Below are 14,243 nucleotides of genomic sequence, written 5' to 3'. Positions count from 1 at the left end.
TTACTTTGGTGTCCTTTTGAGTGTTGTGATTTTCCGGGTATTCCGCACTCCTTCACACGCTTCAGAAGGACGCCTTCTGTCGATGTAATATCTAAGAGAAAATAAGTTTACAGTTGTGTCCTTTTGAGTGTTGTGAAATTCACACGCTTCACAAGGACGCCTTATGTCGATGTAATATCTAAGAGAAAATAATCTTACTTTGGTGTGCTTTTGAGTGTTGTGATCTTCCAGGTATTCTGCACTCCTTCACACGCTTCAGAAGGACGCCTTCTGTCGATGTCATATCTAAGAGAAAAGAAGCTATTCTATGCCACCGTATTTAAGAGTATCCTTTTTTCAAAGGACCTTATTTACGGGTATCCTTGACCGTATTTAAGAGTATGCTCTTTTGGAATCACCGTATTTCAAAGTATCCTTTACAGTATTTAAATGTTTCCTTTTTTTCAAATGGTCTTATTTAATGTGTATCCTTGACCACATTTAAAAAAATATTTTTCCATATGATCTTAAATATAAGTTACAATGGCGTGTTTTTAGGAAAAGACTACTTCTCGGGCGTAGAGTGCAGCTCACGGCCCCCTCACAGCCCAAATTACATACATTTATTGTATTTTATGGGGTCCTTCTCCGCCCGGGATATAGTCTTCCCCTGTATTGTATCTTGCATTCACTTTGAAACCCATTTGGAAGCCAATTGTTCAATGTCTTCCACTTCTAGAATGGAAAAAATTAAAAGAATACATTCTGCATAACTTTGAAAAGCTCAAGGTCGTTTTCTTTTCGATACGATATACCCGCAACTTCTTAGTTTGTCTCAGCAGAGAGAAAATAAGTTTGAAACTACACTAAGTACATTTGTGCCTTGCCGTGATCTTAAGAGTGTAAGGACAGTAACCATGCTCAAGGAGAAACTGTGAGATTCGAAATGCGTGTTACGAAATTGATCTACTATCCATATTGAAAGACATCGTGTGGGGACAGTCCTTACAATTATATTTTTAGATATTATGGCGATGAATGTTACAGCATTAACAAAGATCAGACCGCATTGGACTTAGCATGTTTGGTCTGGTTTTGTGAAGGGAGGACACTCTTTCAATCTGCAAAGTTAGCCCCAGGATTTCGCCGCCAAAAGTCCAATTGTAGAACCAAATTCCTTGGGGGAGAGGGAGGGGGAGGTGTGATTAATAGCTTACAAGAGTCTTTCGGGTGAAACATTTCATGCTCGTAAAACCAGTATTTTTAACGACAAAAACAAAACAAATGACACCATTGTTACGTATTCAACTTGCTCTTTTAGATTTTGATAGTTTTAACCCTAAAATCCAAAATTGTGGAAAATCCCAATCTGGATTAACTCTTTGGATCGGACTCTTTCTAAGTGGAATGTGGGATCAAATAAAAAAAAGGTCTTTAATAATCTAACTTAAAAACAATATAGAAAGTTGAACAATACTTGAAGAATTGCTTTGACGCTGTTATTTTTATAAATTGCTGATAAACATGGCTTTTATGAAAAGAAAACGGCTAAGAGAATATAGTGAGAATCTGTAAATTTATGACACTTATTTTGCCATTTTATTTCATTTTTATAAAGCAAGAAATCAAAAAAGACGTTCGAACATCCCTCACCTGTGACCATGAAGATCATGTGGTAAAACTGAAAAGAGAGCGCTCGTACAGTTACCATAGATACCGCAATATATGGTAAAAAGAAAGTCTTTATTCCAAAGGAATGGATATTCTGTATAGTATCCATGCTATTTATAGTATTTCTGTATAGTATCCATGCTCTTTTAGATTTTGATAGTTTTAACCCTAAAATCCAAAATTGTGGAAAATCCCAATCTGGATTAACTCTTTGGATCGGACTCTTTCTAAGTGGAATGTGGGATCGAATAAAAAAAAGGTCTTTAATAATCTAACTTAAAAACAATATAGAAAGTTGAACAATACTTGAAGAATTGCTTTGACGCTGTTATTTTTATAAATTGCTGATAAACATGGCTTTTATGAAAAGAAAACGGCTAAGAGAATATAGTGAGAATCTGTAAATTTATGACACTTATTTTGCCATTTTATTTCATTTTTATAAAGCAAGAAATCAAAAAAGACGTTCGAACATCCCTCACCTGTGACCATGAAGATCATGTGGTAAAACTGAAAAGAGAGCGCTCGTACAGTTACCATAGATACCGCAATATATGGTAAAAAGAAAGTCTTTATTCCAAAGGAATGGATATTCTGTATAGTATCCATGCTATTTAAGTGGAAGCAGAAAACGTGCGTAGTAATTTGTATGTGTGTTAAAAAAAACATATATGTATGTATGCGTTTATTATTATAATAATTAAAATTATTATTAATATTCTAAATTATGGACTGCCTGTGCTGTGAAAAAGGCAAAAGATAACAAACACAGGGAGCCCAATTTCGTTTTCTACATTGTTCTGATTCAACTTAGAAATCAGATTGGTACTTTTACTCCTTTGGACTGGCTACTTTACTTTTTCTCAAAACAAGGCATATTATGTTAATTTATTATATGATAACGCTAAATGACCGGCAGCCGGCCATTTAGACATTCCTATACTAAATTACACTATAAAATAGTGACTTTTTCACGTGCATCCATTGGAAGGTCACCCTTTTCCAAATCGGAAAACGTATACATTTTGGTCAACTCAACTGACCAAAACAAACAAATCAATAAATAAAACAGATCAAAAGTAACTTATTAGACGAATATGGCCGTCATAGTTTATTGGGAGCTTTAAAGGTCCTTTCACTGGATTTGAACTATAAAACATGAGATTATGGTCAAGGATCTTCTTTTTCACATCCATTGGTGGTCATAGCTAACATTAACGTAAGATTAGTCAGTTTGAGTTTATTCTCACAGAGATATTCTCTATTTGATGATTGAATTAATTTTTTACAAGGATCCTGGGTTGCATCATCGATTTCTGTATTGAACTTATGTCGGCAACGAAACGCATTTCAAATTAAGGGCTATGAAATAAGGAAGAGATGCTGTAGGCTTGATAGGCTCTTAAAAAGGCCAAGTTCAAATTGATAGTGCTTGTCTTTCCTTCGCGGGACACAGAATAAGAGCGAATTCCAATTGATTCAAAGTATTCTATTTTCGTAGAGAAATATGTTTCCTGCGATTCTTAACAGCTCAATAGAGAATTTTGCTAGATAGATTAAATAAATTCAGGCTGAAAAGCTTTTTGAGTAGGTATAATGTTTGGGCCACCCATCCAAATACTAACCCTTCTTAGACGGGCTTGACTCAGTATCTTCGATGCCCAAGTTTTCCCCATTGGACCACAGCTCTATATACGTAATCAGCATAACAATAGCCGTGAAAACAATGCACTAGATAGACTAGACTTTTTGATGATATTTTCTCAACCGATTCCGTGCGTGGCAGAGATGCAAGGGATTAGCCGATATGGTCTGGGGGCCGGCTGGTCTCTCCCCTGATGCTTCGGCTAGAACATTTTCTTGCGTAATTCGTACACCCAAGGGCAGAAGGATTTAATCGCCGTCAGGTCCGAAGTCCATACGCCGCCTCAGCTCTGCGGATGTCTCGGAGGTATGGCAAATTAGAATCGATTTTTTGAGTTCTTTTGGTGGGTTCGAATCCCACGTTATGCACAAAAGAATTGTTCTTTTTTTTATACATTTTTTACTATAGCTTCAAATCTTTAGTCGTATATAACCGGGTTCCGATCAACATTATCATGCATTTTAGCAATATCGATCTACGAAAAAGTAGATATGTTTTCCTGTCTTTCCTAACTTAACATATTTTCTTTTTAAATTTCTATAAACGTTTTCCGCTTTTTATATACATAGCTACGTAGCATTGCCCAGTCCCCGTGAGGGGGTGTGAATGGGGATAAGAGGGGTGTGAATGGGGATACCAGAGTCGGTTAACTTTACTAATTTTTAAGTCAATTATAAGTTAACCGGTTAATAATTTTACAAGCGCTGGCCATAATATTAACAATATATGTATATATATATATCAGTTATTAAATAGCTGTTATTGACAAACTTTTAGGGAAAATGTCAGTTAAGTACTTACTACATCCACACCTTCAGAAAAGAGTGGTCATTTTCAAACTTGTCAGTTTTACTCTACAGGTGTCCCACTCAAAAAAATGCTTATAGTTTCGCCCTAAAAATTTCTTTAGAAATGTGATTAAGCTTGTCTTTATTCGGTTTTATAAATCACAGATTGAAGGAAACAATTTATGCAAATATGCTAAACGAACATGTAATGTCACAAGTCAGAGGAAATAATGGTTTCGTTGAGCTCTAGTCGCGATCATCTAACTAGACCTACTACCGTAATCTGGTTTTATCCCTTTAATACTAAAGAATTGCAGATCCTGCTTAATGAAAAGAAGTGATTGCGCTATTGTCGCACTCTTCCTCTACTTGGCACAATTTCTGCATTTTCAGATAAAGTTAATAAAGACGAAACGAAACTCATTTTAAGACTGGTTTCACACAGGCAACCCAGTAAAACAAATTCACTTGAAACACGTGAGCCCGCACTCATGTAGGTACAAAATGGCGGACGGAGACGTGAAAAGAGTGAAAGAATTGATCGCAAAGAAAGATGAAATAGAAAAACAAATCAAAGAATTCCAAGAGGTTCTTGAATCAGTAAGAAATATTATATTCAACGACGCCCGATTAACGTATGTCTATTTTACTTATTTCTGATATTTTCCAACAGCAAAAAGGTGTAGGAATGGATGGTAACCTTGTCGATAGTGAAGGTTTCCCACGCAGTGACATCGATGTTTACACTGTCAGGATCGCAAGAAATAAAATAATTTGTAAGCATTACCATCTTACTAATTTGCCATTCAATTTGACTTGGGACTACGACTATACAAAGGTTTCTGAACGTTCTGCATTACCATTTGTTTTAATATTACTTTAGCGTTGTTCGCAAAATATTCTGCCGAGTCATAGAAATGGTTACAAGTACGAGCTCAAAATATTTCTTAGAAATCTTTTAAAACTCACAACTTATACAACTATTCAGTTTAGGAAAGTTATTCTTTTCAAAATAGAGTTTTGAGGAATTCATAAATGTCACTGGTAAATACATACAGGTATTAGGAAAAGAAATATTAGTGAAGGCGGACAACACCTGTATACTGTATATCTTAAAAAGTGAAAATGGTTGGATAAAACGTAACAGAACTAAAGATAGTAATTATGTTAGGAGTTGGAGTTCACTATCAATAAATGTCACTGTCTATAGACACCATCTATACACTGTCTCTTTGATTTTTGCTTCTATAGAGTGAATTGCTTTTGGACAATACGCATTTGCTTTTAGGTTTACAGAATGATCACAAAGCATTAATGAAAGAAATAGAAGATGGTTTGCACCAAATACATGCCATGGCAAGAGAAAATGAAAAAGAAGAATATGAAAAACCAAAGCTGGGTTAGTACAAACCAAAAAAAATGTGTTGGAAAATGAAGTTATTCATCATTTTCTAATAAAATTTAAATACTACTGTGCCATCTTGAAAGTTACAGTCAAACCAAGCCTGAACATGTAGAGGTCATTCAATCTGAGCATTCAGTTTTGAAAATAAAGTCTTCGATCTTCAAAAAAAAAAAAAGTTTGAAAATTCAATTAACTTGGCTCATAGGCTCTTGTTTATAGAAGAAACAGAAGGTAAGTCATTAATATTTGATATTCCTTGCACAAAAAGTTGCTCTTGCATTTCAGCTGCATATATGATTGGCTTTTGTATATGCTAGGCTCTGAAGACTTTGTTTCAATAATGAATGTTGAAATCAAATATTGAAATCAAGAATCCAAAAATAAAGTCAATAATGACCTCTATGTGTTCACGCTTGAGGTGGTTTGACTGTAACTGTGCCTGTGCATCGAAGCGAGAGCAGTGGTGACCTTGCAATGATCATAGAGACCATTTTTAACACCTTGGCCTCTATCATTGCCAGGTCAGTGCCATTCTTGCTTCAATGCATAGGCGCAGTTACCTTTCAAGATGGTGCAGGGAACTGTGAAAGGGACTCTTTCTAATTCCCCACAAAATTAAATAGATTTGATGATGTTAACTGATCTGATGGTGGTGTCATATCTTTCCCAGATGAAACAGCAGACCTGGTACCATTTCTGAAAGTAGGCTCTGTGACAGATGGATCACCAGCTTGTCAGGCAGTTAGTATTGTTGATTATACTTTATTGCTTAACTGTTATATTCATCCACCCACCCACCCACCCACCCATCCATCCATCCATCCATCCATCCATCCATCCATCCATCCACCCACCCATCCATCCATCCATCCATCCATCCATAATAATAATAATAATGGGATTCTTATATAGCACATTTTTACATTGTCTCAATGCACTTTACATGCAGTGGAGGACTTTACGGGCTGCATATTAAAGGTGCTATTAGCAGCCATGCAGCTTACAATCATGAGTGATTTGTTAGTATGTTAGTATATTATGCCTCCAATTTGGGATAGGCTGTTGAACCGGGAGACAATCCATCCATCCATCCATTCATTTACATGTTCTTCGATTCATTATGTTGTTTATTCACAAATTTGGTCTTTCATTTTATTCCATACTATATTCATGCTTTTGCTCTGTTTACTGACGCGTTGTCCTCTCATTAATTAATTTTTCATTATTTTTTCCCCATTATTTATTATTGCCTTTACTTCCTTGTCATACTAGTGGTTTATTTGCTTATTGTTTAATGATGCAGGGTTTACAAAAAAAGGATAAAATTTTGAAATTTGGATCATTAACCCACAAGAATTTCCAAGGAATGCAGAATGTTGCATCCGTTGTAGAACACAGTAAAGGCGTAAGTATCTCTCTTGAGCAATGATATGTGTATAATTCTGTAAGGGTATAACATTGAGTCACAAAAGAGAACCTGTGTTATATTGGTGAGAGGCAGAATATTAGCAGCCCACACCACTCGTGCCCGCAATATGTAAGGGGTTTGTACAAGAGAACACAGTATAATGCACCAGTCAAAGTAAGCCCTGCCCCCCCCCCCCCCCCCCCACACACACACACACACACACAGGGATATGTGGGGATTTGTTATAATTTCAGAGCAGCTTTTGGGGTTTGGGGTTTTCTTTGAACATCCATGGTGTGTTAACATTGTCTTGACTTCTCCAAAGGATAGGAAAGCTGCCTTAATTAAATACTTATAATACCTTTACTTCATTTTTTTTTCCATTTCAGAATTCAATGCCGATCATATTACTCAGAAATGAACAGAAATTAAGATTGTCTCTTATACCTAACCCATGGTCTGGGCGTGGCCTTCTGGGGTAAGTAGTCTGAATGTGTCTTTTATCTCTATTTTAAATTATCTTAATTTTTAAATTATAATTAAACAAACAACTTGGAAATTTTGGTCTCAGGCATTCTGTTTTGCGAACTCAGGTCTTAGGGAATCAAGGGTGGCGTATAGGTAATACGCTTGCCTCTCTTTTCTGGGGTCTCAGTTTGTATTCCCAGACTTAAGATCACATGTCTGTAGAGTTTGTAATTTTTCTCCCTTGTAGCAACTGCTTTTCTCTGTTTCTCTAGTTTTTCTGCAAGAACTTAACTAGCTAAATTCCATTTTGATCTGTGAGTCAGTCATTTTAAAATGTACCTTGACTTTGATCAGTCCAGAGGTTGTTTCAGGGTTTGATCTGAGAGTTAACCATGCCTTGACATAGATCAGCCCAGAGGTTTTTTCAGGGTTTGATCTATGAGCTAGCCATGCCCTGACTTAGATCAGCCAGAGTTTATTTCAGGATTTGATCTGTGGGTTAACCATGTCCTGACTTAGATCAGCCCATTGGCTAGTATTTGTTTCAGGGTATCAATAAATTTTGGAGGTTGGGCATTCCTAACACAGGAAAGCCATACATCTTCTTGATGACGTCTGAATTTTAATATATATATATCTATGTAATTTTAATTTTGTAGATGCCATGTTCTTCCTGCTTAATGGATCTTGAACTGGTATCCAAAAGGAATGGTTAACTAATGTGAGGTCATGTGGTATGCTCATTTGCCCTGTTCTTTGGCTTGGCGTCATCTTCTCTAACCTTGTGCCTCTAAATGGATGTTAAGAAGCATTTAACAGATGGCTATTGGTAAAGTATCTGGAAGAGTACTTATACATGACAAATTTCTTAACCTACGAAATGCAAAGCATATAAGAAAAAAATTAACAGTGATGGCTAATTTGATTCCTGATAAGAGTTTTCATTCTTTTAAAAGAAGTAAACATTACATTTATTTTACTTCCCCATCTCTCTTTTCTTTTTCTCATTATCGTTCTCTGAATATAACTGAAACCGAAACCGAAACTAGTGTCACGAACAACGCGCAAAAGAATTTTACCTCTGGGTTCCCGAGGTTGCCTGTCCTTTGCTTTTTCCTTCCCTCATCGCAAATCAACCCTTAATAACTCGAATTGGTTGGAGCTGTGTGACACATGCTTTGTGACATGTATAGCAGGTGCCAGAGGCGCCTGACTTCACACGCTTTCAATTCCACTCCGTTGAGCTGCGCCACTGCTGTTCTTGCGGTTGTGAGTATCTATGACAAGAGCAATTTTCTCTGCAACTTGTCTCGCAACAGCGTTGCGACACAAGTTGCAAGAGGGTCTACGCGGTGCAACAGAGACACAATCGTTGCCAAAAGTAGAAACGAATTCTACTTTTCGCAACGATTGCTGCAACTTGTCTCGCAACGTTTTTCAAATTGCGCTGTAGATTACACGCTGCAATGCTCCGTACAACTTGTGTCGCAACGCCGTGACAAAGTGCAGAGAAAATTGCTCCGTGTAATCGCACCTTTAAGTGATTACGACATCCAGGATTCAACTTCCAAAGTTGGAAGCGAGAAACGAGCGACATAATTTTATCCCTGGTTTCCCGAGGATATTAAAGGACCGGAAAAACAGGAGATGAAGCGCTAAGCTAGTCGCCTGCAGTGAGGAGACTTGCGCTAAGACTCCTCAATTTTATCAATATCTCAGTCCGCAATTATTTTACTTTGTCACCTATATTTTTTAATCGAAGCGACCGCTTTCTCTGCAGTCCCTTGCAACTAAGGCCCCGTCCACACTTTGCCGGATAAATTTGAATCCGAATTTTAATTTATTCGGTTAGGCCTACCGTCCACACTAGTCCGGGCGAATCCGGAACAATTCTTCACCGAAAACGAATTTTCGAAATGGAACCGAATAAATAAAAATTCGGATTCAAATTTATTCGGCATAGTGTGGACGGGGCCTAAGTGTGCCAACAATGGAATGCAAAAATATAAACTAAAATTCAATACAAAAAAATTGAATTCAAACCGCCCATCGAGCACTCAGTCATAGTCCATGAGTGTGGGCTGATAACAGATGTTTTGGGTCATTTTTATTTTGGACAACAGCTTCCCTTCGGTTGACTTGTATTTCATTTGATTCATAGTATTGTACTGAATACAAATGCCACCCTACAGTAAATCCACTGATTTCTTGGCATTTCTTTCATTGAAAAACTTAAAATTATAAAGAAATTTTAGAAACTCTTATCTGTTTTGTTGTTTATTTTTTATGCTCTTTTTTGAAAATAAATGTGTTTATTTCATTGTAAATTTTTTTTTTTCAATGATTGATAAGGGAGAAGGCCATTTCTTTTCTATCGGTCCTATCAAACACCACTTCCTTTTTTATTCTCCCCTTTTATGAACTTTTTACTGTTTAAATTAAATTCTATGTTAAAAATTCCCTTTATTGATATTGGAGAACGCTTCATATTTTTTTCAGATGTTCGTTTACTTTTAATATAAAATTTTTCCTTAATCAAACAGATTCAACAGTAATAAGTAGAGTTTCTGTAATAATTACTGACAATCTAGCGGGTTTCTGTTCAACTCAACGCAGTCGTATGAGAGGCTGGACGCTAAACTTAACAATGCCGGTCTCTTGGGGGGAAAACCTGAATCAAACTCGGAAATAAATGGCGGCGAATTTATAAGGATTGTAAAAGCCATCGCATATGGCATATTATAGCATCGTCCTTGTAATTGTACTATGCGTTTTATGTGAGCAGAGTTGTTTGTTGGTTCTCTCTTGTGCTTCGATAGTTTTTCGCCGAGTTCTCCGGTTTTCCTCCCGCTCCGTAAAAATCAACTTATCTAAATTGCAGTTGGAATCCAGTGGAAGAAGAGCCCGAACCACACTTTTATTAATTTTCCACTTTGCATCTCGTTAAGTAATCGTCATCCCATTTCATTGTCCTTCGCCTTGGGTATAGTCAAGCATTTTATCTTATTGTTACGGGTAGCAATAGAGAACTTGAATGGGCAAATATAACTCAAAATACTCTTGAAAGCCTGTCTGTACTCCGTTATTCTTGCTGCGTACACCCACGGGTTACAAGCAGACGAAGCGAACGAAACAAGCGCTCCCCAAAACCACATGCGTATTATTCGAACTTTTAAGCAATTGTCTGAGGTTATCAACTGAATGGCAGTGATAACCATGCTTGGAAAAGCAAATAGCAAATAAAGTCCTATAACAATACCAATCGTGTAAGCTGCTTTTCGATTTTTAGTCTCGCTTCGGATGGTCTCCGATGTTTCCCTGGTGCTGATAGAGTTTTCAACTGCTTCGATTTGTCGTCTCTGTCGCCTAGCTTCCTTAAAAATAAAATAGTAGGAATATGCGATAATGGTGAACGGGATGGTATAGCATATGACAGCAACGACTGTCCACAGATATGGCAACATTAGAGGGTTTATTACAGCGAATCTCACAGCACCGAATCCAAACGACAAAACCCAGACCAACGCAATTGAAAGTACGCATCTTTTTATAGTCATCAGGTGTAAATATCGAAATACTGAAGTTACAGCAAGGTAGCGATCGTAGCTGACAAACGCGAGACTGTAGGTCGTGGTAAATAGCGTCTGCATGCTCATAAACTCTGTGAACATTGTCAGAAAGTGGCTGTTTTCCCAAATGTTCAGTACACTTTTAGTGACCCATAACGGGTTGATGATCAGTCCAACCGATAGGTCAGCTACTGCCAGGCTAGCAATGAAATAGTTGGATGTTGTGTGTAGAGACGGAGTCTGGAATATCGCTACGAGAACGAACAAATTCCCACCAACGGAGAACATCCCCGAAATGGTATGAAGAAATGCTAGGATGATGGACGTTGGGTAGTTCAACTCCCCGGAACAAATTGTCGTAAGATTGGACTGCATTGTTGAGTGCTTGCTCGTGGCTTCAGAGTTCGAAGTTATTAAAGGTAGTTTTCGGCGTTTGGTGGTTTGCGATTTGGAATTCAGTTAATCACAGTACACTAAGCCGTTAGTAGCTGATGATGTAGAAAAAGTTACCCGAAGACTTTCGATAGATGGAATTAAAATAAAGTACAGTAAAACAATGGGGAACGAAGTTTTTTGTGTTTTCAAGAGTTCGCAGTTATAATTTGCCTTTTTGTAGCTGTTGTATTTATCGTGCAGAGTTCCAGAGTTCCTTGTGGTCAGCTAAAGATTCGCATTTGAAAAAAAGAAAAAATAGAAGAAAGAAACTGTCTTGCACCGTACTCTACTAGCCGAGCTACCGCAAATGAAAAGTTCAATTCTCTAAACGACAATATTTAGTGAAAATCATTTTCATTAACATCTGCATATTGACCAACCAACTGGATGCATATCGATTGGTTAGTTCGATCAATGTTAATCGAATCAATTAACAATATGAACAATATGCTGTTTAAAGAGTTTCAACTCATTTCTCCCCATCCCATACTCCCTTTAATTTCCTAATCTATCCCATTAATCGCTTAAAAGATAAAACATTTACAAGTACATTTTTAAGTTCAAAAATTTTCAACCCTTTTGTATCATCATTGCCATGACTACCACCATCATTATATACCAATTTCAAATAAAGTTGTCATCGCCAAAGGCGATAGGCGATATGCAATAGGCGAAAAGCAATAGGAGATGGGTCATTCCAAGATCCAAGAATAGCTCAGAATGACTTGTGTTTCTGCTTCTTATTCTTGTCAAGAACATGGATCTTAGTGATGAGACTGATTCAATGCCAGTTCTTCAACGAAACCATTTCCATGTGGAATCGCTTATCGCCTATCGCCTTTCGCAATGACAACCTTTTTTGAAATAGGTGTACATATGATCCGTGTCGGTTATTGCTTTCTTTACTACTGTTTACTCATTTAGTTTCTTTACTTGTTATCTTAATTATTCCAAACACTCCTAAAACTTATTTTTACCCTTTGTTGTAAAAAATTGTGTCTCTCCTTGTGTTTTTTTCCTTTTTCTCCCGGCTTAGATCAATGTATTTGTTTTGGGATTCCAAATCAGCTAGTGTTTTCAGTGTCTTCCCTCCGGATACCTAGTAAATATATTCATCTCTTTTAGATCTTTAAAAGGATAAGTTTTAAAAAGCAATTATAATTATTTAAATCATTTGCGTCGGAGAATTAATAACTTGAGTTCACCCATCGAGAGAAGTGACAAAATCGTCTCTGTTCCTCCGCTTCCTACGCCCATGGATACGGGGGAAAATGGTTAGAAGAGTTTCAGTTAGATTTGTTTTCATCAAAAAAATAGAGTCTTCGAATAACTTTTCAAATAAGTTTTAGGAATGAGTGGTACCCGGTTTCGTTGCTAGGAAACATCACTCCTAGCTCCAAGGAGGGAGAAATTAGATCCATCAATCGGCACAATTTTCATTTAATAATAACCACCTAAAAACATTCATAATGATTTCATCCGGAAATTCAAAAAGTCTAATATTACAGAACCGTATTATTTTCGGGCGCCTTGGGTGGGAGGTCGACAGCTGTGGTTGCATAATTAAGAGATCAATCGCATGCTAGTTTTTGCTAAACAAAAAAAAAAAAAAAAAAAAAAGCTGCAACAGTTAATCCTTTCTATTTGAGAATGAAAACAGCTCGTTCGACCGCGCATGCATGCGCGTATAAGTACTATTCAAATTATTAAGTATGGAGTTAAGCTGGCTGTGAATGACAATTCAGAAAACCAGTTATTAGTTAAAAGTCGACTTTTAGGAAATAATTATCCCGATAAATACTCCTGCTTTGTATCCGAAATTAAATATAATTCTCAATTGTTTTGTGAAATTCTCGACTCTTCGTCTCTCGTAGTGTTTAAACGACTAGCACCCGAATGGCCGGATGGAACGCTATCCCACGCGCAATTATTCAATGAGTAATGATAGCACTTGCATCGTAATTATATTTATCGACCTTTTAGTACCAATATGGACAGAACGCCGGGGTGTAGTGCATAAATTAAAGACAAGTCTTGCAGAGCAAGTACCAAATCATGGCTCGGCAAAATTCTGTGGCTTCTTTCTCCCATTTTGTCTGGGATGGCGAGAAATGAGCGACAGAATTTTACCCCTGGGTTCCCGAAGATAGTAGTAATACGACGTCCTGCTGTGTCTCGTTTTAAACACTTTAAATCTTTAGAAACACCTACAACTCGTGTATTATTAATGCACTGACGGACTTGAAAAATCTCCTTTCTGACTTGTTTTTGACTGTCAATTCAAGCTGCCTTCGTATCAGATTACGGTTTTCTTCATCATCCCGATCAACAGTTTCCGTTTTGTTTTCTTAGTTCGCTTGTTTCCGCGACTAACTCCGCCCGGCTTCTAGTCTCCCTCGCATCCGTTTTTAGTGTCGGTTGTCACGCAACGCTCCCTCTCCACACTAAAAACAGATGCGAGGGAGACTACCCGGCTTCCGGATAATTCAAAATCGAACTTTATCATAAGCATCTTTGTAAATCTAATCATTTTAGATCTTTTCAAATTGGAAGAGGTTTCTCCGGGTTCTCTGGTTTTCTCCACCTTTCACGAAACCCAAAATATTAAATTCCGAGTTGATCCGCGAGTTAATCGGGTTGCCCTGACTTCGAGAAGCTCAGAGAGCGTTTCAAGGTTCGATAAAATTTAAAAATGAAAAAAAAAAATATCGTAATTGAAGAATATATCGAAATTATCAGTGATTGCGTTTTATCACTTTGGACAGTATAAAGGCTAAGTAAGCAAAGTAAACGCTTTGACAAATATTAAATAAAGACACCGGACGTAGCTTGTTGTTGATTGAAATTCAATCTGTGATGTTTGGCTTGGCAAGAA

General features: G+C 37.1%; 2 protein-coding genes across 2 annotated transcripts; one reads left to right on the top strand and one right to left on the bottom strand.

Annotated features, from left to right (window-relative positions):
* The first annotated feature begins 4,587 nt into the window (after nt 1-4,587).
* Nucleotides 4,588-9,628, top strand: LOC116303152 (26S proteasome non-ATPase regulatory subunit 9). The gene is made up of 7 exons (XM_031712631.2): nt 4,588-4,683; nt 4,757-4,859; nt 5,372-5,482; nt 6,159-6,229; nt 6,792-6,893; nt 7,286-7,374; nt 8,024-9,628. Exons 1-7 carry the CDS (start codon nt 4,588-4,590, stop codon nt 8,043-8,045), a joined length of 594 nt encoding a protein of 197 aa, XP_031568491.1. The 3' UTR covers nt 8,046-9,628.
* LOC116303109 (trace amine-associated receptor 6-like) lies at nt 9,626-11,761 on the bottom strand. The gene has a single exon (XM_031712565.2). It carries the CDS (start codon nt 11,306-11,308, stop codon nt 10,319-10,321), a length of 990 nt encoding a protein of 329 aa, XP_031568425.1. The 5' UTR covers nt 11,309-11,761; the 3' UTR covers nt 9,626-10,318.
* Nucleotides 11,762-14,243: the final 2,482 nt, after the last annotated feature.

The sequence above is a fragment of the Actinia tenebrosa genome, unplaced genomic scaffold, assembly GCF_029948245.1.
Source record: "Actinia tenebrosa isolate PJP-AT-01 unplaced genomic scaffold, QUT_ActTen_1.0 PGA_scaffold0__85_contigs__length_37466705, whole genome shotgun sequence".
NCBI classification, from domain to species: domain Eukaryota; kingdom Metazoa; phylum Cnidaria; class Anthozoa; order Actiniaria; family Actiniidae; genus Actinia; species Actinia tenebrosa.
The sequence above is the reverse complement of the archived record's forward strand: the minus strand, read 5'-3'. Positions and strand labels throughout refer to the sequence as shown.